Source organism: Carettochelys insculpta, chromosome 5 (assembly GCF_033958435.1).
Source record: "Carettochelys insculpta isolate YL-2023 chromosome 5, ASM3395843v1, whole genome shotgun sequence".
In the NCBI taxonomy this organism is placed as follows: Eukaryota; Metazoa; Chordata; order Testudines; family Carettochelyidae; genus Carettochelys; species Carettochelys insculpta.
Window position 1 is genome coordinate 84392404 of NC_134141.1, and position 23089 is coordinate 84415492.

At 43.0% G+C, this 23089-nt stretch overlaps 1 protein-coding gene across 2 annotated transcripts in view; it reads left to right on the forward strand.

The window, feature by feature from the left end:
- The window catches only part of ARHGEF28 (Rho guanine nucleotide exchange factor 28), a 179528-nt gene that overhangs the window by 28732 nt on the left and 127707 nt on the right, over positions 1 to 23089 (forward strand). For both annotated transcript variants that reach the window (XR_012645767.1, XM_074995427.1), the window contains exons 3-4: positions 4991 to 5138; positions 12674 to 12967. Coding sequence is in view for 1 of the 2 variants with exons in the window: in XM_074995427.1 (XP_074851528.1) it covers positions 4991 to 5138; positions 12674 to 12967 (442 nt within the window). In the remaining variant the exon portion in view is untranslated. The remainder of the gene's footprint in view (positions 1 to 4990; positions 5139 to 12673; positions 12968 to 23089) is intronic.

Sequence of the window (23089 nt, forward strand, 5' to 3'; positions counted from 1 at the left end):
CTGAGCCATGCACACAAATTCCACTTACAAGCTTAGAAACCTGATCAAATGCTCAAAAGTAACAGAAGCATAACCATTAGCTAAGTGACATTGTATCACATAGGAACTGCTTTGTGTCACAAGTAGTTTGCACTAAATGAAGACATTCCTAATTACCCAAATAAAATAAAATACATTTTGCAGAGCAGCACTTGTCACCTTTCTTGCACATGTTTTCTGGGTCCATCAGTAAGGGCTAAAACAATCAGAAGGTGTAACCAATTTAGCTTGAACCTTAACAAAATTATCAGAGCTAACATGGAAATATTAAGCACGCCCACATCACAGTAAACAAACCTGATAAAAAATAGGGTATATCTACACTTACTGAGAGATTGACCTGATCAGGGTCAATCTTGCAGGGTACGATGTTGCATTCCTAGTGAGAACGTGCAAAATCAAATTACTAGGACTCAACAGTTGGCCCTGTACGCCTCATTATCGCAAGGAGTAAGGAGTGTTCACAGGAGAGTTTCTCCTGTTGCCCTCCATCAATGAGGACGACCAGATAAGTCAATTCCAGCAATGCAATTATTGTAGCTGAAATTGCATATATGTAGGATTGACTTTCAGGTCTAGTGTAGACCTGCCCATAGACTACACTGAGACCCCTGATTTGGAGAGCATACAGTCTAACATAGGACAACAGTGCATATTCAGTCCTTGATGAGATCAGTGGAAGAAGAATTGTCTGGTAGATAAGAAGTTGGTAACTGTGCCATGCAGAAGAGAATTGTGACACAAGGTGCAATGGCAAGTGTAGATGTGACCAAGGCAACAGTAAGGCGAAGGTTGGGAGGAGCATGGATGAGATGGTGAACAGAAGGAAATGAACTGAAATGCAGGAGGGATATAGTTATGGAGGGTTTACGTTAACAGTGCTTGTATATGGAGCAATAAGAGATAAAAAGGAGTGGAGGGGATTCAAGATGATGAGTAGATGATAACGGTTGAAGGAGTGGGAGATTCAAATGACATCAGCAACAGTATTTTGAGTAAATTCAGGTGGGTGTTATAAGAAGCATGTGGGATCTTTTTTCAGGGGGAAAAAGCAATACATTTATTGCAAATGCAGCATAGAAATCAGCATAAGTATTTACATACCCACCCATGCCCTACAGATGGTGTTTGAGTTACCAAACTTACCAGTGCTCATGCCAGCCTAATGGCCAATTAGGCTGGGGACGAGAAAGGAGCTGAGCTCTGTCAAATATGATCCGATGCTCTGAAGTAGTCTTTACAGGACGAATCCAAACCTCCAAGTCTACACACTCCACTTTTATAGTTAAGTCCCAATTTTAGTCTATGGGTTTTGCAGAGTCATTGGAGTCAGTCATTGTTGGTGTTTATCTCTAGGTTGCCTTCACTGCCCTGCTTCATCAGTACTTTGATGAATACCCTGAGAGTGACTGCAGCTAATTTACCTCCTTCAGAGGTCTTGTTCAAAAGGGTTTGTCTTTGCTTTAAGGTCATCAGTTCTGTCCCCCTTTGGCCATCCTGAAATTGACTAATGTCTGAGTTCACTCCTTCTCTTTAACCCTTCTGACCATCTGGTGCTGGCATCTTCTCTCTCTCATCTTCACACAACCCACACTTGCACAAAGTACAGTTCACTTCAGAGAAAACAATTTCTCTTATGAAGGAACAGGCAGGATTTCTTACAGACTTACAAAATTGAAAAACAATTTATGCTATAAACAATTTCTTACTAACTTATAATACCTAATACAAAATATATTTTAATACCTAGCAGCTGCTACAAAACGAAACTTATGAAACAAAATCTATATCACTGCATAAATCAAAGCAGTGAACAGTCCATATAACTATTACTATGTGTCAGCCCTGTATGGGAAGAGGACAGGGAAGGTGTGATTGGATAAGAGATATTTACTGTAATCAAGGCACAAAACTGAAAAGGTAGGCATGTGTCAGGCCTACATTTGTCCTTATTAAACTTCATTCTATTTACCTCAAACCATTTTTCCCATTTGTTCAGATAATTTTGAGTTATGACCTTATCCTCCAAAGCACTTGGAATCCCTCCCAGCTTGATGTCATCTGCAAACTTTATAAGCATACTCTGTCATTATCTAAAATGTTGATGAAGATATTGAACAGAAGTATTCCAAAAACTGACCCCCTGTGGAATCCCAGTTGTTATGACCTTCCAGCATGACTGTGAACCATTAATAACCTCTCCGAAAACAGCTATCCAGCCGGTTATGCACCCATCTTATAGTAGCCCCATCAAGGTTCCATTTCCCTAGTTTACTGATAAGAAGGTCATGTGGGACCATATCAAGTACTTCACTAAAGTTTGGGTATACCATATCTACTCCTTTCTCCTTATCCACAAGACTTGATATCTCACTAAAGAAAGCTATCGGACTGATTTGATATGATTTGTTCTTTGCAGATCCATGCTGGGTGTTACCTATTGTCTTATGTTTGCAGATGAACTCTGTCTATTTGTTCCATTAGTTTTCCTGGCACAGAAGATGAGCTCCAGGTTCTTACTGTTCATGCTGAGGGTCTCAGAAGTATCCATGGTGGTGGGCAGGCTGGTTGTGGAGTCTCCCCCCATGCATGGCATGAAGTGGTTTGTAACACCAGCAGGTCTGCAGCTCAGTACCACCCTGACTGTTGACCTCCCTGGATTTCCTGTGTGCCTGCTGCATTTCCTTGGCTTCCACTTGGCCCTGCTGCTGATCCCTGTTATATTCTTTTTCCTGCCTCCCCCAGGCGATCTGCTCAGGATGCCCATGTTTCTACAGCTGACCTGAAGCTGTGCCTGAGGACTCAGGCCAGAGAGAAACAATCTCTCCTGTCTGCTCCAGGCTGGAGCACATATGAAGTATGCCATGGCAAGGCCAGCTCAGCCTGGGCAGTTGTACACAGCAAAGGAGAGCTGCTAGGTGTGCTCCCCTGGCTGGACCATCAGGGCAGGCATTTCAAAAGTTTGAATGTAAGTTAAGACACACACACAGCTAGGTCGGTGCAAGATGGCTTAGGTTAACCTAACACTGTAGTGCAGAGCAGGCCTTAGAGTGACAGACTTTCTATTTTGCTCACATTTAGCAACTGAACAAGATGTTGTGTAGTCTGATATTATTTGCTTCATTTTATCTTTAGTTTTATTTATATTCTATACACCTGGATTCAGTGGTGCCAACAGCTGCTGCTGGACCTGGGACAAGGTGGGAGAAGGGCCCACCTCTGGGCCCCAGAAGGGGCGGGGTCAAGAGCAGAAGGGGTGGGGCCAAGTGCAGTCAGCCCTCGATGCCACCCAAACCAGTATGCTCCCCCTCCACACTTACCTCACAGTCGCAGCAGCGCTGCTGCAGCATTTCAAAGGGGCCACTTTGGCAGCGGCAGTGGCCAGAGAGCTTCGACCTTTAAAACACGAGGCCTGGGGGCAACTGCCCCCTTTGCTCCCCTTGTCAGCGAGCCTGTCGGGATTTATTTAAGACACTTGTGCACTCACAATGGTCATGAATCATTGCCAGAGAGAAGGGAAAACACCTCAGGATTCAAAACAAAAAAAGCAGTCAAGTAGCACTTTAAAGACAAACTAATTAATTCATTAGGTGGTGAGCTTTTGTGGGACAGACCCACTTCTTCAGACCATAGCCATACCAGGGTCTGTCCCACGAAAGCTCACCTAATAAATTATTTTGTTAGTCTTTAAAGTGCTACTTGACTGCTTTTTTGTTTTGATAGCATATAGACTAGCACGGCTTGCTCTCTGTTACTACACAGCATTCAAGTGAGTCTGAATGAGGAGTTGGTGACGGTGTCCACAGAGAAGACTTGGTCAGAGGTGTGGTACTGTGGGAGTGTGTCCTCAAAAGCTGCTGCCTGGAGTCTGTTTTCACTGACACAGAAATAAACTACATGAAAACCAAGAAGTGTGGCAGGCATAGGGGGCCTGATGGTTACAAGGACTTTGCAAATACCGTGCCTTGATGATGACTATAAAACACCAGAGGAAGTATGTGTCAAGGACACAATGTAAATGTTAATATTTTTTATTGTGTGTTGGTGTAAATGGTCATAATCAAACGCTTTCGAAAGTTCTGCCATGTTTCACTCAGGAACCAGGTTTGAGTAGAGATACATTATATATCCTTTTCACGTAGGAAAGATTGTGACGTTTTAATGCATTTTGTTTTCTATCAAATATGTATTTAACGGCGTGTTAGGATAAATCTGTCAGAGGATTATGAAAAGTAGCCATGGCAGGCAGCAATCCACTCAAAGCAAGCTGTTCTCTCTTAGGAAATGCAACTTCGTCTAAATTTCCTCCCTCAGACATTTCAGACATTTTGTTATTGTTTGCTGCTTTCAGATCCCTTTCCTGTGCTTTTTTTGAAGTTATTGTATGGTGGATTTTTCTTGGCTGGTTACTTTCTATTGATTATTTAAAAATAAAATAAAAATGTCAGTTATCTGTGAGACCTAGTATTTCTGAGATCTTGCACCATTGTAGTAAAGAGATATATTCGTCCTTTTGTTTTGTTAGCCAAGCATTTACAATAAGGTTATTTCATTTGAAGAATATGCAGAAATAAATTAGCATAAATATATTTAAGAATGAAGAAATTTAATATTGTTAACAGAACCTGCTCATAAATATTAAAGTATACTGGTTGATTCCCCTATGTATTTTGACACATCTATTTATGCTTTGTTAAAAGTTTGATATTCTTCTATTATTATGAATTGACTTATAGGAATTAGTTTAAATTGTTTTGAAAAGCCTATTAATTACAGTTTGATATAGTATTGCCTTCTGAACAATGATGGATAATTGCAGATTATTTGAACTACTGTATGTTGCAGGGTTGAAAAATAACCTGTAAATTTTTAACACCTGAAAAGTAGATTAGTAAGCATATTGACTGTAAGAGCATTGCTGCCTGTACACAAAATTATATTCCTTTTTCAGGGACAGGTGACTGTACATGCAACATTTGACAAAGATATTTACCTCCCAGAAGATGCTGAGTTTTACTTTGTGTACAGTGGATCGACTCAGAGACATATAACATTTGCTGAGCGAATTAATGATAGTGTTCTTCAGTCCATAATTCCAGGTGAGCATTTTTGTTGTATCAAAGTTAATTTCTCTCCCACCCCCACTTTCCCTTTTTGATGTGAAATGATATTTTGATATACTTGTGTTTTCTTATTTTTCCTAATGGGAACATGGTGGACTTTGAGGGTGAGTTTGAAGGGGTTAGTCTTGCTTCTGTCTTTTTATGCCTTTAGTAGCACTGTCTGTTACTTGCAGAGGGGGAAGCAGTCCTGTGCATGTGGTCTCCAGATGGTCTTCTTGATGATTAAGGCTCTGTCACGTCTACAAAATAAGCCAAGTTTTATCCAGGCCTTTTGCACCTGGGCACCCTGGACTGGGAAAAACTGCAGAATCCCTCTGTCTCTCTCTCTCTCTCTGTGGGCCATCCCATGATGTAGTGGTTAAGATCTCCCAGTTCTTAAATCTTGGATTGTTCTGAGGATTTTACTGATTTGTCCAGGTCTGGCTTATATGTGTGCTGTTTGGTGTCTTGGCTGATAGGGGGTTTTGTGGATAATTCCAGCCTGCACTGTGTATTGTTTGACAAATTATATGAAGATATTGTGCCTAAATTGGAAGGAAATAGTGAAAGAGGCATCAGACACCAATGGGTGCTGAGCCCATGGTTAATGATGATGATTGTGGCTAAATGGTTGGAACATTGGCCTGCTAAACCCAGGGCTGTGAGTCCAGTCCTTGAGGGGGCCATTTAGTGATCTGAGGCAAATAGATTAAAAAAAAAACTGTCAGGGATGGTGATCGGTCCTGCCATGAGGGCAGGGGACTGGACTCGATGATCTCTCAAGGTCCCTTCCAGTTCTACAAGATATGTATGTAATATGAGAAATGGAGCCAAGGAGACAGGGTTCAGGTTAAGCGCTAGATCTGCCTTGGCATTTTCAGTGCTTGTTTTTTTATGTCCTTGGCCTTTGAGTGTTCTTGCTTTGGATTGTGGGTGAGGAAGACACAAGAATGGGAAACATACTTGTTAGAGAGCAAGTAAACCTACTATTCTTGCTGGGGTGAGAAATGCTCATACGTAAAGCAGCCAGGTGTGGCCCAGCCGCACTCCACCTGCTTCTGACTTTGCAGGTGACTGCCTGTTCCGTGGCTTCTGGCCTCCTGGTGCTCCAGGGCTGAGGCTGAGATGCCTGGCAGCCCAGTGCACCAGTGCCTGGGGTCTGGGGCTGAGCTGCCCAGTGTAATGGCAAAAATAGCAGCTGGCAAATTTTCTTATCCCCAGTGTTCTAGCTCTAGAGAAATTATAGTGCAAAAATTTGCTGCTGGTTTTGCCATTATACCAGTGCTTTGGGCTAGGAAAGCTGGGGCCGCACCATCTGTCCTCCCTGATGCACTGGTGATGGGGGTATGTGTGCTAGTTTAGGGTGGGGCCAGTGGGTACAATGGGGGCTAGGCTCTGGCAGGCCTGGAAGGGGCAGGGCCTTGGATGAAAGGAGGGCTGTTTTCCTAAGCCGGCTGTTTTCCTAAGCCGGCTGTTCACCCACAGCCCATATTGATTTGCTTTCTGGAATTACTGGGACACTTATGAGTGTAGTACCTGGGCTGCAATTGCCTTGCAATTAGTGGCAACATGCCTGAGAGCAGGACCAAGGAGAGTCACTTCTTAATTCTCTCTTCTGATTTGAAGTCTTTTACTAAGTAGCCATCAATGCTTGTGTCTGGAGCATTGCCTAAAATGATGATACACATGGAAGTGAAGAGGGATACTGATGTACGATACTGCTGCTTCACAATGGAGTGTGTGAATTTAGACTAACCTAACACCCCACTTACTGAGACTACCTCTGGCTGCTGTCTTAAAGAAATTAATTTTTTTAATAAGCTTTGTGAATTTTCTTTTTCTGTTAGAAAATGGCAGATATAAATCCAATTTCCCAGTGCAGTTGGTTCTGCTTGTTACTTTTCCCATATACTTCCACAATAACTCAAGGAGATTTAGATACTGAAAACAGGCAGTTGATTAAAAAGAAAAAAATCTCTGCTGTCGCATGATAGCTTCTCTAATTCACTAAATGGGAACAGGTTATCATGGAATAAAGTGGAAGTCATGTAATGCCATGTTTATGCCAGGGTATAAAACTCAGTTTTATAGAGAAATGAATGTGTGTGTAAATGGTCTGTAGACAAGAAATAAAAACATAAGGCCATAGTCTATGCTCATTCTGTTTCCTCTTCCCACAGAAGACAATGCGAGAGTAAAACAAATATTGGAAGTGGAATAGACTTCATATTGCAACAAAACTTTACTTAGCAAAGTTGCCAAATACAAGTACTTTGTATCATTTTATGTTTAAAGGGCACTGCTATCACTGTTGCTTGTTTGCTTATTCATTTTTTGTGCGTTTACCTGATTTGTAGGAATAATCATAGTAGTACTGTGCAGAAATTAGATGTATACTTATATTGTTTTCAGATCTCCCCTTTAAAATAGCATCAGTAGGTTTCAGCATTCACTTGTAAAATGTATAAGAACAAAATGCAAATCCTATAGTGATATTTTTGAGATGCCAGTGTGCCAGCTCACATAAATGCCTGTCTTTGAAACTAGCCCTGGGCACTTAGGGAGTTGTGTCTCTAGGGGAGTGGGCTCTTCACACAGCTGGGCTCCTATGAAAATCGCAGGCATAAGCTAAAAACCTAAAATTGCTTCAAATAAATGTTGTCAAAACTGTGGTTCATAACTAGAAACATACTTTTGAGGAATGCTTCTGGGGACGCCAGTGAGTATAAAATCCACTTTAAAAAAATCTGGTGTTCCCTCTCTTTGTCCCTCAGGAATCCTTCTCTTTGTTGTCATAATTTTTCTTGCTTCCTTCCTAATAAACAGTCACAAATGGGCTGATCTTCTTAGGGGAGCAGAAAGGAAGTATGGGAAGAGTTGCAGCTGGGGGTGGCTCACCATTTAGACTGGTTCTGCATTAAAGGTAGTGATTTTCCAGTCAGGTGGCTGTCGCGTCTTTTAGTTACATTCCAATTGCTGCAGCACTGCTGGTGACATCTGCTCCCCAGCCCATTCACTGCCCTCACGTCTGTCCCCTCCTGACCACACCAAACACACACTTACTGGGAGCTAGCAGATTGTTTGGTATGGGCTTGGAGGTACCTAACTCTGCATGCCCCAAAATCTGAATGTCAGGATTGGTCACAGAGGCTATGTCTACACTCCAGAATTATTTTGCGATAACAGCTGTTATTCTGAAATAACTTTGTGAGCGTCTCCACTATACGGCTACATCTACACTAGCCCCAAACTTCGAAATGGCCACGCAAATGGCCATTTCAAAGTTTACTAATGAAGCGCTGAAATGCATATTCAGCGCTTCATTAGTATGTGGGCGGCCGCGGCCCTTCGAAATTGACGCGGCTTGTCCCAATGGGGCTCCTTTTTGAAAGGACCCCGCCTACTTCAAAGTTCCCTTATTCCCATGAGCAGATGGGAATAAGGGGACTTCAAAGTAGGCAGGGTCCTTTCGAAAAGGAGCCCCGTGGGGACGAGCCGCGTGGGGGCGAGCCGTGTCAATTTTGAAGCGCCTTGGCCACCCGCATGCTATTGAAGCGTTGAATATGCATTTCAGCACTTCATTAGTAAACTTCGAAATGGCCATTTGTGTGGCATTTCAAAGTTTGGGGCTAGTGTAGACACGGCCTACAGGTGCTATTTTGAAATACATTTGAAATAGCGGACACGTTATTTCAAAATTGGTAACCCTCATTGCGGGAGGACTAATGCCTATTTTGAAATAGCTATTTTAGAAACAGTTGCTATTCAGACACGGAATAACCCTGTTTCAAAATAAGCCATAATGGCGCCCAGTGTAATTATTTTGAAATCAATATGTGTGTGTGGAAATGCTATTTTGAAATGCATCTTGTGCGTAGCTGTGTTATTTCAAAATAGTTGTTTTGAAATGTCTTATTTTGAAATAGCTCTGAAGTGTAGCCATAGCCATAATGACCATGCTCAGGTGCAGTCTTTCAATGATCAACCACTTTTCTCTCCCTCTTAGTTCTGCTGATGAGGATTGAGGACTCTGCAGGGTAGAACCAAGGCTGTCACTTTTCATATCTCTTTTTTATTTAAATGACTGTAGGTTTTGAAATGCCTTAACATGCCTCATGCTTTTGAAATGGGGCATTCAGCACTTCCTGTCATGTGGCATGTTTTTAAGCATCTTAAAGTACCTAGGATTGGAAAGGCTGGTTCTTCATCAAGTCATTGCTCATATGCACTCCAATAGGTGTGTGTTTGCCACGTGCACAGTTGTTGGAGAAGTTTCCCTTAGTGGTGCCCGTCGGGTTGGTTGTGGAGCCCTCTGGTGTGGCACCTTTGTTGTGCAGTGTATAGGACATTGCTGCTTCTGAGTTCCCTCTTACTGCCAGTGGCGGTTGTTTTAGCTTCCTTTTGCTCTTGCTTTGCAAGTACTCTTAGTGGTATCCATCGCTAGTTAATTATTGTAAATTAGTTAATGTAGTGATGCTTATAAAGTTAGTAGTTAGATAGTTTGGGTCCCCCCCACCACATTTGCAGTTCCACTGATTGGCACGTACCACACTCTCAGGGTTTAAATCCTGCAAGAGGTGCAGGAAGGCTATGCCCAAGTGCAAGCCATATTCTTCATGCCTCAAGTGCCTAGGAGAAGGCCATCAAACTGATAAGCCCTATTTGCAAGAGCTTCCAGTCAAGGAAAAACAGAGAACATAACCATCACCTGAAGCGCCTGCTAATGGATGTAGTCCTTCCCCATCACCTGCCGTTGGAACCTGTACCAGTTCCGGTAGTGAGCAGCACACAGGCGTCTGTGCAGGACCCCTCACTGCTGAGGGAAGACACCAAAGGGAACGCTGGCACTGCTCCCTGCAGGATCTGGTGGGTTTGAGCATGCTGCATAAGAAAAAGAAAACTGATAAGAGGCCAGTTCCCCACCATGAGGTGTGTCTCATGGTTGCAGGTCTCGAGCCTTCTCCCAGAGGTCCAAACCCACAGTTCAGGACCTGCCTTTCAACTGCTCTGGACTGTTTGCGATGATTACGGACTCCCATCTGCACAGCCTGAAAAACTCTAGGGCAGCCCTAAAAATCCCTGGAGAGCAACACTGCTGCACCCCAGAGGAAGCCCTTTAAGCCCCAAGCCCCTCCCCAGTTTTACTCTGGGCAGCCAGACATGACTCTGCTAGGAACAGGGGCAGAAATAACACGAGGTGCCAGCTTCACTCCTCCTCAGCCAAGGCCAGCGGTACACTAAATTACTCCAGGCATCAAAGCTCAGCTGTTGAAGGAGTGCCAAGGGACAGAGCATCAGTCCCCACACTAGATCCGTTCCTGTTTAGCAACCAATTGTTTCACTTCTATTGTGCCGGGGTCCAGATCACTGGATTTTGAGTACAGTAGGGGCAAGATACTCGATGTATTTCCATTCCCTCCTGCCAACTCACCTTCCCCATCCCTCAGGGACCCTTCTTACAAGCAACTCCTTCTACAGGAGGTGCAGTTGCTCTTTGCGTTAGGGGATATAGAGAAGGTCTGTCAGGTTCAGGTTTTATTCCCAGTTCTCCTTTATCCCCAAGGCCGAGGGTGGGCTCAGGCCACCTGGGGAACCTCAATGCCTTTATCAAAAGGTTCAAGTTTGAGATGTTCTCCTTAACCGCCATCACACCCTCCCCATACTGGGGGGACTGGAACACTGCTGTCAACTTAAAGGACATGTACGTCCCTGTATCCATTATCCCAGCTCACAGGAGCTTTCTCAGGTTTGCAGTAGATGACCACTCTTATCGGTTCACTGTGCTTCAGCCTCTTGACAGCTTCCCATGTGTTCACAAAATGCACGGCATTTGTGGCAGCCTTCTTCAAGAAGTGCTAGGTACAGGTTTTTCCATTTTTGGATGACTGGCTCATCAAGGGCAATTCCCCAGAACAGGTTCTGGTTCATGACGCTATAGCAAGAGCCATTTTTACTAACTCAGGCCTCCTAGTGAACAAGCCCAAGTCCATTCTGGGTCCAACACAGAAGACAATTTATTGGGGCCCTGCTGGACTCCATGATGGCAACAGCTTCCCTATCCGAGAGCCACTTCCAGGCCCTGTTGGACCTCGATCCCTTCAGCTGTTCCCAACAACCACAGCAAGGACCTGCATGCTGTTCCTGGAGCACATGGCCACCTACACAATGTAGTGCGAGACATCAGACTATGCCTTCACCTCTTGCAGGCCTGGCTGGAAGGATCCTATAGGCCAGCCGAGATTCCATACACAGGCCAGTCACCTTCCTGGCCACTCTCCCCAAATCCCTGACCTAGTGGTTACAGCCACAGGTGGTCCTGGCAGAGTTGCCCTGTCATAGGCCTCAGCCTGAGCTCTCCCTCATCATGGATGCATCTGAGTTAGGATGGGGAGCACACATAGGCACCCTCTGGACTTAACGGCTGGGGTCCCAATGTTAGCTCTTGCTGCATGTCAATGTCAGGGAGCTGTGAGCAGTTTGCCGTACCTGCCTGATGATGAGACCCAGCCACAGGGCCAGTGCATCTTGGAATTGACAGACAACACTGCAGCGATGTTTTATATAAACAGACAGGGTGGGGTGCGCACTCTTCTCCCCCATGCCAAGCAGCCTTTCTCCTATGAAACTTCTGCGTATCCCATCACATCCCCCTGCAGGCGGCAAACCTATGCAGGTACAGAACAGCCTCATAGGCCATCTCAACCACTTCTTCAACACCCACGAGTGGTCACTCAAAATGAACATTGCCCTGTCCCTCTTCCGCGGGTGGGGTCATTCCTACAGGGACTACTTCACAGTGAGGAGCAACAGGAAATTCCACCTATACTGCTCCTTCCAAAAATAATAGCCGGAGTCCACTGCAGATGCATCTCCTCTCCATCGAGCCACCTCCAATATGCCTTCCTGCCCTTCTCTCTCATACACAACTGTTGGTGAGTCTCCTACGGGCATGCACATGAGCAATCACCCAAAGGAGAAGAAATGTTTACTTGCCTCTGCAAATGTTTTTCTTCGAGATGCATCACTCATGTGCATTCCAAATCCCACCCACTTCCCCTCTATAGGACTACTATAGCAAGAAGGAAATGAGAGAGTGGCGAGTCAACAGAGTCCTATATACCGTGCCATGAAGGCGCCATGCGAGGGGGCTCCACAGCTGACCTGATGGGTACTGCTGAGGGAAAATTGTGCGACAGTCGTGCATGCGGTGTGTGCACATGCCTGTTGGAATGGATGTGAGCTACACATCTCGAAAAGCAACAGTTACTAGAGGCACATGAGCATTTTTTTTTTTTTTAAACCAAATACATCAGTATAACTAGGAGGATGTTTGTTAACGGTACAGTTGGGTTTAAATTTGTGATCAAAAGTGATTCCCTTTAACATCAGTATTTAAATGGAGGGAAGTAAAATAAAGCAACTTCAGATACATTTCAAAGTATTTCTTAGGATTGAAAAGAGATGAGGAAAGAGCCGTATATGTATTCCAAAAGTAGCGAATGAGTTAATGATTAAGCTATGTTATATTTCAGGCCATGGATACCAAGAAACAGTTTCAGTCTCTGTGTTCATGTACATGAAGGGCTATTCACCTGTGATCCGAGGCTGCTGTTCTGTCACTTACAAACAGACTCTGCCTGGCAAGTTATCTCATTTTCTGGTCAGCCACTTTGACCGCATCACGGCTACTAGTCACCAAACACTACTCAGTGAATTTGGGTTAACGGTGGAAGATTTGCAGTTGCTCGATCATGGTATGATGCTGGCCATAGCCCATGAAGAACTGCCACCTACATGGAACGTCCTTGGAAGCTGTTCCGAAGACGGTAGGACTTTTCATTGAAAAGCTTTTAACTGTAATTTGCCTGTGTCTGTAGAATTCAGACTAATGTATGTGGCCTTTCATAGTAGTTTCTGCATCCCTGTGGTTTATTTTACTGTTAAGATGGGAAACTTAATTCAGAGAAGAGAAATCAAGGCTTCAGTTTGTTCCTGTAGTATTATGAATCATTGATAATTGTTGTAATTCAGTCCCTCAAAGAATCTTTTGTACCTTTACTCTCACTGTGAAGTTAGTTCTTTTAGAGAATAATGCCTGTCTACAACTGATGACAAATTTGGCATTTGAAAAAAAAAGAAAAAACAAAAACAAGGATTACAGTAATGTAGTGTCTCCACCTTGATTCCAAAGATTTACACCAACAAAAGAAGATGTAAAAAAAATACTTATGTCATGAAACAGACATAAGAATGTTACAGCACAGGAAGTCTCACTAGTGACTGTGCTTGTTGTTTGCCATAGTACTATCAACAGTGATGCCTCACTTAAGATTGCATTAACCCCTTGAAGAATACTTGTTCCATAGGTTTCAGGGCCACCCTGTACAGCAGCAGTGAGCTGCAAGAGGTGGCATGAGCTGGGCTGCCACTCTCACAAATCCCATTGGCCGGGAACATTGAATTATAGCCCCTGAAAGCTGTGGGTCTCCATGCCTGTGGATGCTCAAGTGGACAAACCATCTGGTGACCCACCAGCATTTAATCTGGAAGAATTATGCGTGGCCCCTGGGCTGGAGTTTCTCCACCCCCTGCTGTACAAGATGGACTCATCATTAATGTATTTATATGCTCAGCTAAGGAAGTATGGGTAGAGTCTATTAGTGACTCTGTGCTGAGAGAATGTGAGATGAAAAATAGCAATGGGTACTTTATTTGAGCAGTCTTATTAAAACTTTTGTAATGAAATCAGGTCAAATGTCGGTTTCAGGTTTCAGGCTTAGAAATATGCAACTTAGGTTTAGGTTTTCTGCAGAGCATGACCTTTTTCTTCAGAGCCAGCTGATTTTTACCTTTGCTTGTGAACCATGTGAAATTTGATGGCTTCACATGTTTTCTGTTGAGAACCTGGTACATTTGGCTGAGTTTTGTTTTCAGCACTTGAAAATGTTCAAAATTTTGGACAAACAACGTGATGTGAACTTAAGGTGAAAACGCATTTGGGAAACAAAATCACTGAGTTTCACCTGGTTCTATATATTGCACTCTTGGGGCTTGTCTACACTTGCCCCCAACGTCAAAATTTTGAGGAGTAAAGGGACTTCAGAGTACTTTGGGCACTTCAAAGTGCCCACAGCTACACGCATGCTGGCACTTCGAAGTTTGATGCTTCGAAGTTGCCGTGGGGGAAAATTAGCCTAATGAAGTTGGGGCGAGTATAGACCCAGCCTTAGAGTGAGTGAGAGTTGTTTCAAAATGTTTCTTATTTCACTATGTCTGTAGATATATTGGTTTTCATGCTGCTCTGGATGCTCTTTTTCTAAAAAAGCTTTTCCAGGAGATTGAAAATCTGTTTTTAAAATGGAGTTTGTTTATAGGGTTTTTTTTTTCTCAACAGAATATGACGTTAAGGATATGCTCAAAACAAAGCAGAGTGGCTCGTGTGGTGCATTGAATTTGTGCACACACACATCAGGAGTTGCTGGCTTAGGCAATAAGGAGCACGTTCAGTCGTTTCCTTCTCATGTAGTAAACATTATTTCACATCATTAAACTACATTGTGGTTGAGCACAGTGTCTAATCAAGGGCTTTATCTAAGACAGTGGTTCTTAACCTTTACTGCAGCCTGCACCCCTTTGATTCTCAAAATAAGTTCTCGCACCCCTTATCAAAAATGGAGATGGGGGGGGCTATACACTTTTAAATGCATATTGAATATATGAAAAATAGTTTTATGTTATTACCTGCCATAATTAGTAGGGCAGTAGGCATGCAAAATACTCAAGTACTACCCAGAGATGTTGCGGAATTTTGCTGTGGAAGTAAACGGTAACCGAAGCGCTAACAGTTAGTGGCTAACTGAATACAAACCAATTTTTTGTTTGTATATTACAGTAATAGTTAAAAATGTATAATGTTAATAAATACATGGTTTGATAAAACAAAGCAGTAGTGCTTATGTGCCTGTGCTTAATCTGTGTTTTCAGTGATTTACCTTCTAAAAAATCTGGCATGTCTCGCACCCCCAGAAAGGGCATCACACTCCCCTCGGGTTAAGAATCACTGATCTAAGACTATAAAAGTCGATGGGAGGCTTCTTGTTACTTCAGTGGGTTTCAGTTTGGGGTTCTAATGAAGGCCCTGTCTAAAGTATCAGTAGACACAGCTATTTCCTGATGTGGAAAGCCAGGGCTGCACTGAGATGTTTGCATAGGGTGACCACATTGCCAAGGAATGGGGCAGCTGCCCAGTGGAGGAGCTGCTGCCTCACAACACTGGGTGCAGGGGAACAGGCACCCCGCAAAATATGGGACAATTAGCCCATTTTCTTACAAAAGTCAGGACACCTGTGAGGCAGCTTAAATAAGGGACGGTCCTGGGGAAAATGGGGTGGATGTGGATGGTCACCCTATGTTTGCGTGGCACTTGCCTGCACTAAACTTGCTACCATGTCTGTTACTTCTGCTTGACCTGCTGAGTTGCAAAGTCATAGGATCACAAAACTGTCTCAGCCAGTACTAGGCACTCCGGTGGAAAGGGCGTCTTCTATCTCTTAATATCACTAGAATATTTCTTTAATTTTCAGTTATTGTCCAGTAAGCTCACTTCAGAATACTCTTTTCATTCTGAATATTGTACTGCTCAGCACTCTCCAAAGAGTTTGGAAATGTTTCACTTATCTTTTGTTTCATACCTTTTGCACTTGCTTGCTTTCCACCGTGTCTTAGACTGGCAAGCCTAAAATGCAGGGAAATGTGTCCCAACTATGGCACTGAATGTAATTGTTTGAAATACAGGATCACTTTGCCGTGGAAGTGTTTTGTCATCAGTTGTGTTGTGTGGCTGCTTCCTATGTTTTAGAGTTTTTTCCTGTAACCTATGATTCTGTCTTAGCTGTCTTCTGCATCTGATGAAGCAGGTCTTTGCCCATGAAACCTTATGCTCCAAAATATCTGTTAGTTGATAAGGTGCCACAGGACTTCTTGTTGTCTGAGCTAGTAACTAATGATCAATAGCTAGCCCTTTCTCCTTTAAAAGACCCCATGAATGTCTCAGCATGTGCAGGATACGTCTTTCCTATATACAGCAAACAATTCTCTAAGCACATAATAGCCTTACTTAAAGTTCTGTGACTTCCTGGCTGTGTCTACACTATCCCCAAACTTTGAAATGGCCATGCAAATGGCCATTTCGAAGTTTACTCATGAAGTGCTGAAATACATATTCAGCGCTTCATTAGCATGTGGGCGGCCGCAGCACTTCGAAATTGACGCGGCTCGTCCCAACGGGGCTCCTTTTCGAAAGGACCCCGCCTACTTCGAAGTCCCCTTATTTAATAAGGGGACTTTGAAGTAGGCGGGGTCCTTTCGAAAAGGAACCCCGTCGGGATGAGCCGCGCGGCGGCGAGGCGCGTCAATTTCGAAGTGCTGCGGCCATTTGCATGGCCATTTCAAAGTTTGGGGCTAGTGTAGACACGGCCCCTGTTTGCTTCTGCTTTGCATTTCAAGGCAGTGGTGACAGTCTCTAATGAGGTACTTGTTTACCTGTGAAACCACCTCTCCTGTCATACCTGTGCCATGGTAGTTAAAATCAACAGTGATTCATAAAACTCCCCCCAGTTGGTAGCAATGCTTTCTCTAGAGAGTATCAGAGGGGTAGCTGTGTTAGTCTGGATCTGTAACAGCAACGAAGGGTCCTGTGGCAGCTTATAGACTAACAGAAAAGTTTTGAGCATGAGCTTTCGTGAGCACAGACTTACTTCATCAGATGCTGGTCTTGGAAATCTGCAGGGCCAGGTATAAATAAGCCAGAGCAAGGGTGGGGATAACAAGGTTAGCTCAGTCAGCAAGGGTGAGGCTTACTACCAGCAGTTGATCTGGAGGTGTGAACAACAAGGGAGGGGAAGCTGCTTCTGTATTTAGCCAGCCATTCGCAGTCTTTGTTTAAGCCAGAGCTGAGGGCGTTGAATTTGCAGACACATGATGGCATAAATTATATTGGTAGATGTGCAGCTGAATGAACCCCTGGTGGTGTGGCTGATCTGGTTAGGTCCTGTAATGGTGTTGCTGGTGTAGATATGTGGGCAGAGCTGGCAACGAGGGTTGTTGCATGGATGGGTCCGTGAGTTAGAGTTACTGTGGTGCGGTGTGTAGTTGCTGGTTAGGATTTGCTTCAGGTTGGCAGGTTGTCTACATCTACCAATATAATTTGTGCCATCATGTGCCAGCAATGCCCCTCTGCTATATACATTGGACAAACTGTACAGTCTCTACGTAAAAGAATAAACGCACACAAATCAGATATCAGAAATGGCAATATACAAAAACCCGTAGGAGAGCACTTCAATCTCCCAGGCCACACAGTAGCAGACTTAAAAGTAGCTATCCTACAGCAAAGAAATTTCAGGACCAGACTCCAAAGAGAAATTTCTGAGCTACAATTCATCTGCAAATTCAATGCCCTCAGCTCTGGCTCAAACAAAGACTGCGAATGGCTGGCTAAATACAGAAGCAGCTTCCCCTCCCTTGCTGTTCACACCTCCAGATCAACTGCTGGTAGTAAGCCTCACCCTTGCTGACTGAGCTAACCTTGTTATCCCCACCCTTGCTCTGGCTTATTTATACCTGGCCCTGCAGATTTCCAAGACCAGCATCTGATGAAGTGAGTCTGTGCTCACGAAAGCTCATGCTCAAAACTTTTCTGTTAGTCTATAAGCTGCCACAGGACCCTTCTCTAGAGAGGGCCCTCAATTCTGTTGTCAGGAATGCAGCACGGACAATATTGCAAGGGCTTGAATTGTATTTATTTGGCATAATGGGCTACATTCTTCTCTCCATATGTGTGGAAATCCCTTGCTAGCACTACTAGGAATTACATATATGAGTCAAGAAGAGGATGTAACTGTTTACTCAGGAAAATGAACCCCCATTACTCCTGTTGATCCCTTCTGATTTGCAGTGCTTTGAACAACTTTTCTCACAGTGCCGCTATTCTACATGGCTGTCTCCGCTCTGTTTTTTTTTTTTTTCCAAATCAGGCTGTAAATCAGTATAGCTACAGCACTGTGAAGTCCACATAATGGTAAGACTGGCCTAGCACGAAGGTGACTTGCTCTGCTAATTTACTGATATATATTGAACCAGTGCAGTTCCTGTTTGTACTAGTGCAATGTCTCTGCATCATGGACATTTGTATTACCTACATTGTTGAAATTATAGTGTGTTGCTTTCTCATAACTTGTGTGAGCTCTTATTCTCAACCCTTTTTAGCACATACTCCAATGAAAAATGTATGACTCCATCTCTTGCAATTCATTATTTGAATTTCAGTTGTGTCCCAGGACCCCTCTCCTAACATGGATGAGGGTTCATCTGTAGTAGGCTTGGTAGAAATACCCAGCAAAATGATAGGTTTTGTCCAAAAGAGCATGTGATCTAAGTTGTCACGGAGAATCTCTCTTTCTCTGCTCAAAGAGTTTACAAATTCCTGAGCCTTGAGAAGTCATCTAGTCCAGTCCCCTGCACTTGTGGCATATACGCTGATGGAATTTCTGTCAGCTTGTAGGTCTACACTGCATGGGTTTTTTTCCCCTTTTTTCTTCACTGTATCTTTTTCCCCTCCTTTCTATGTGTACGGTTTTATTTTGTCTCTTACATTTCTTCTTACAAAGTTTTGTGTAACTAATAACTTGAACTTCCTCTTATCCCAGGCTGAGAACTACTGATATGCTTGATTTGCTCACTAATTGGTTGCTTATCAGTTACTATAAGCGTAACCAGGGTTAGGACCACACATTTATCAGACAAAAGACCTGTTTACTTGAATTGTTAATTTTGAAACAGCCGCTGTTATCTATTCCCAGAGTGTTTATTCAAAGAAAATGACTTTAGAGTGACATTGGTGGAGAGAATTATTCTACTGTGTGGTGTTTTTGGACCTTATATTTTAAATGAGTATGTAGAGACATATAATTTGATGAAAATACAGTCAAAAGAATAATTTATTCATAAGAGTATTTGCAACTGCTTCTTGTAATCCCTTTGCAAGTGTACAAAATGGGCTGGATAAAGGGAGGAATTGATCTGGCTGCTGAGTGTTCTAAACAACCCAAGAATTTAATACAGTCGCACAGGTCAGAACTTGTTGGCTGCATTATTTAAACTTGAAAAAGGAACAGTTAAGAAAACCATGAACTTTTCAGGAAACATAAATTATTATTGTTATCAGTGCCTGTTCGCAGAGAGAGAGAGAGAGAGCAATGTCATCAGCTATTCACATACATAATACATGAGGCGTTGTGATTTCTGCTTCACAGTCACAACCAGAGCTAAAGGAGAGACTCTGCATTCAAATAACCTACCCCCTTTTTTAATCATATGAACCTTTTGTTTCTCAAAATGAAAGCCTGCAGGATGCTAACCATTAATGTGGCCAGAGAAACAGAATTTGTTAGAACTGGCTAAAAATGGGGAAGTTTCCCTATTTTTGTCAATTCTTTTAAAAAAAAATGAATTTTTTCAAGCAGCTCTAGCACTCACATTTTAAAGACTTCCTGTTACAGATAGATTTCTTTCAACAATTTCTACAGAGCCCTAAATCTCTATGGTGCTCCACAGGGATTATCTATAAAGGGAAGAAAAACTATCAGGCCAAATGTATCTGTCTCGTAGACAAAAATCTGTGAGAGAGGTCTGGGCCACATGAGGAAATCTCAGCAAGGATCCCTGCATAACTTGTCCCCTCTTTTGCTTGTGGGCTAGAATTTCTGGGGAACAGAGCAGGCTGTGGGGTTCACCCATAAATTTTGCAGGTCTGTCTGGCCAGCAGTGTCTTTCAGTGCAGCTGTGTGCTTCTGAGACACTTCCTGCTTACTTAAATGAAGATCTCCCTCTTTTTCCATGGCAGGGCACGCATAGACAAGTAGCTTTGTTTTTTTACAGTAATTTTGGCTGGGTGATGGGAGATATTCTCAGTCATCTGTTAGAGGGTGGAGTTCAGATTGTCTGCATGACTAGCTGGTCAGTGAATTAAATCAGAACATTTGCCTACTATCTGTGTCACAAACCATAATAACTTTCAAGGTAAATGATGTTGTTTAGGGTTTGGGACCATTAGCAGAAGCAAATTATCTATTTTTGCATTTTAATGAATGTTATTCGCCTTGAAAAATCAATTATAGATACAGCAAAGGAAGTAGCCCATGCACATTTTTAATTTTCTAACATAAATAACATTGATTTTCTATTTCATAAATATGTCATAATTATTTCTTAGGAATAGCTCTTAAAGGAGAAGCTGGTAGAGAATTCAAACCCTCTGCATTTTTTCCATCCATTTTTCTGAATAATATTAGTTATTTTGTGACATTTTAGAGTTTATCTACTTTTCTTTGTTTACTGGTGTAATTCTCTTTACTTGTACTTCCTGTGATAGTAGCTAAAGGGATATTCAAAAAGGCATTAGACATTTTTAGGGATAACAATAATATCAAGAGTTACATTTGCTAGTGGTAACACATTTTGATAAAGAGTTCATGTTTCAGTGGATAAAGCAGTCTATGACTACTGGGGATAAGCAGGTTTCTTTCACTTCCCCCAGAAACACCTGGTACTGACCTATGATGGAGATGAAGCACTGGAATGAGTTACTGAGAGAGGTGATCTCCATCCTGAGAGGTTTTTAAGTCCCATCTTGATTTAGTCATGGCTGGGATGATTTAGTGGGGGTTGATAGTGCTTTAGGCAGGGGGCTGGACTGCAAGACCTTTGGAGGTCCCTTCCAGCGAATTCTATGATTCTATGGGCTACTGGACTAGATGGGGACTGGGTCTGTTTCATTATGGCAGAACCGTATTTTCTGCATGCCTCAGAAGCAGTGGAATGGCTTGCGGGCAGTCAGAGATAGTGAAGGAGTTTGAAGATGAGGGAAATAATGACTGGGAAAGAATGTGAGTGTGAACTTGGAAGGTTGTTGAATATGGGTAGGAAAAGTAGAGTTCTTTTAGGGGATGGGGAGGGACATGAGGAAGCTTCCCCCCCTGCAGATCCTGGCTGACCCCTCTCCTCTCCCATTCAGTCATGCACATATGTGTCTCCATCCCAACTCAGGTACCCATTCGCCTATCTACATGTCCTTGTACTTCCTGTCCATGTGTCCTTCCACCTCCACACAGACTTTCCCACTCCTCCCTTCCCCGTGTACTCATGCACCCTTCTCCCTGCCCCCCTTTGTCAGTATACCCCTACTTAACTATCACCCATCTGTATGTGGTTCTGATTCTGTCCCATGTGTTTCTGCCACCCCTGCCCGTGTGGGCTTTGTACCTCTACCTCCTGTCACTATATGGCCCTGTGTTTCTCTTCTTGTGGTCCTTGGACCTCCACTCCCACTTAGCCCCTGCCCCAGTCTGTTCTCCCGCCAGCCCTTATGAATCATTGTGTGACACCCCAACACCACATAGGGTTTGTTTCTTCATAGCCCTGTCTCCTGACCTGCCTCAACAGGAGCTGTGAAGAAAGCTCTGCAGGTTCATCCTCTTCCCTCACTTGCTGGGAGCTACTGTGATGTTCTGTTGCCACAGCACCTCTGGTGGCCAAATGAACTGTCCCAGTTTCTCAGCAGAAGCTTTCCTCTGCAAAAAATTAAAAATATTCATGGCTCATTAATTATGTGTGCGCACAGTGGTGCAGAATTCTCGAAGCTTTACTGCCATTTTCTGCAGTTTCTGCACCAGGGAAATCCTTACAAAGCCCAAGTTATGGGTTCTTAGGGCTCTTTGTGCTGCTCTGGCCTCTGTACACCATGTGAAGGGGTCTGTGTGTGAGAGAGAGAGAGAAAGAGACTCACTTCATATGACACAGTTGGAAGAATTAGTATGTTTAAGGAGTCACTTCTCTTGATACTTGCCAGGATGTTGTGTGCTTGTTTTGATGTAGTCTTAGACATATGATCTAACTACAGTGCCTGGAATGTCAGACACCAATTTTCAGCCTCTTTAAATGAACATTTATCCAAACTACGTAGACGGATTAGAGGATGTTAAGTGATAGACCTATGGTCGGCTAAAAAATAATGCTCTAGCCTGCACTACCCTTAAGATTGAGGGATAAGTGACCTGTCTCAAAACATGCAACAGCCAATAGTGAGGAATATAGATCAATACTGTCTAAGCAGAATTCTAGTCACATACTTCTAACTAAGGCTCTGATCTTGCAACCACTCAGGTACCCAGATGTGACTTGTCTCACTGAAGTCAACTCATGTGACTATTTGCAGTGTGTAAAGATAAATATGTGTAATGTGTTCAGGACTGGGGTATATTAAAGAATATTTTATAAACAATCTCTTGTCTAATATAAAGGCCTGACAATTCATTAGGAGTTCATAGGAAGATGGAGCCAGAAAAAACTAGAATCTGTTGCACTGTTGTGTTGTCTTGTCTTCAAGTTAAAAGTCTGGAGTTTTCAGTCTCCTTCCAGGAAATAAAGTTCATAGCCCAGAAAGAGATTAGTCATTTCTGTCAGAGAGAAATAATTGTTTTGTTCTTTTATTGTTTGGATAGAGGAAGGGATTCAGGTGCAAGTAAGAACAAAAGGATTTATTTAATGTTTAAAACAGATTGTTTGGCTCAGATTTTTATCACTTGAGCACATTTTTTGGCAGCAGAATCAAGATCTGATGGAAAATAAGGTCTGGCTGGCATATCCCTTCCCTGGTAACACCTACTTTTTAGCATCTAGGCCTTTCTTAAACAACTGCCATACATTATTAAGCTTAGTTAGAAATGGTTGAAATATTTCATTCAGATCTAAGGGGGAAGGAGAGGGGGAGTTCTTCAATGAAAAATGGTCTTTTCTCAAAAATGAAAACTTTTGCCAAAAGTGTTGTCTTTTCACATCTTTCCATGTTTTAAAAATCTAATGTTTCCCCAATCTTTTAGTTGCTTTTTTCT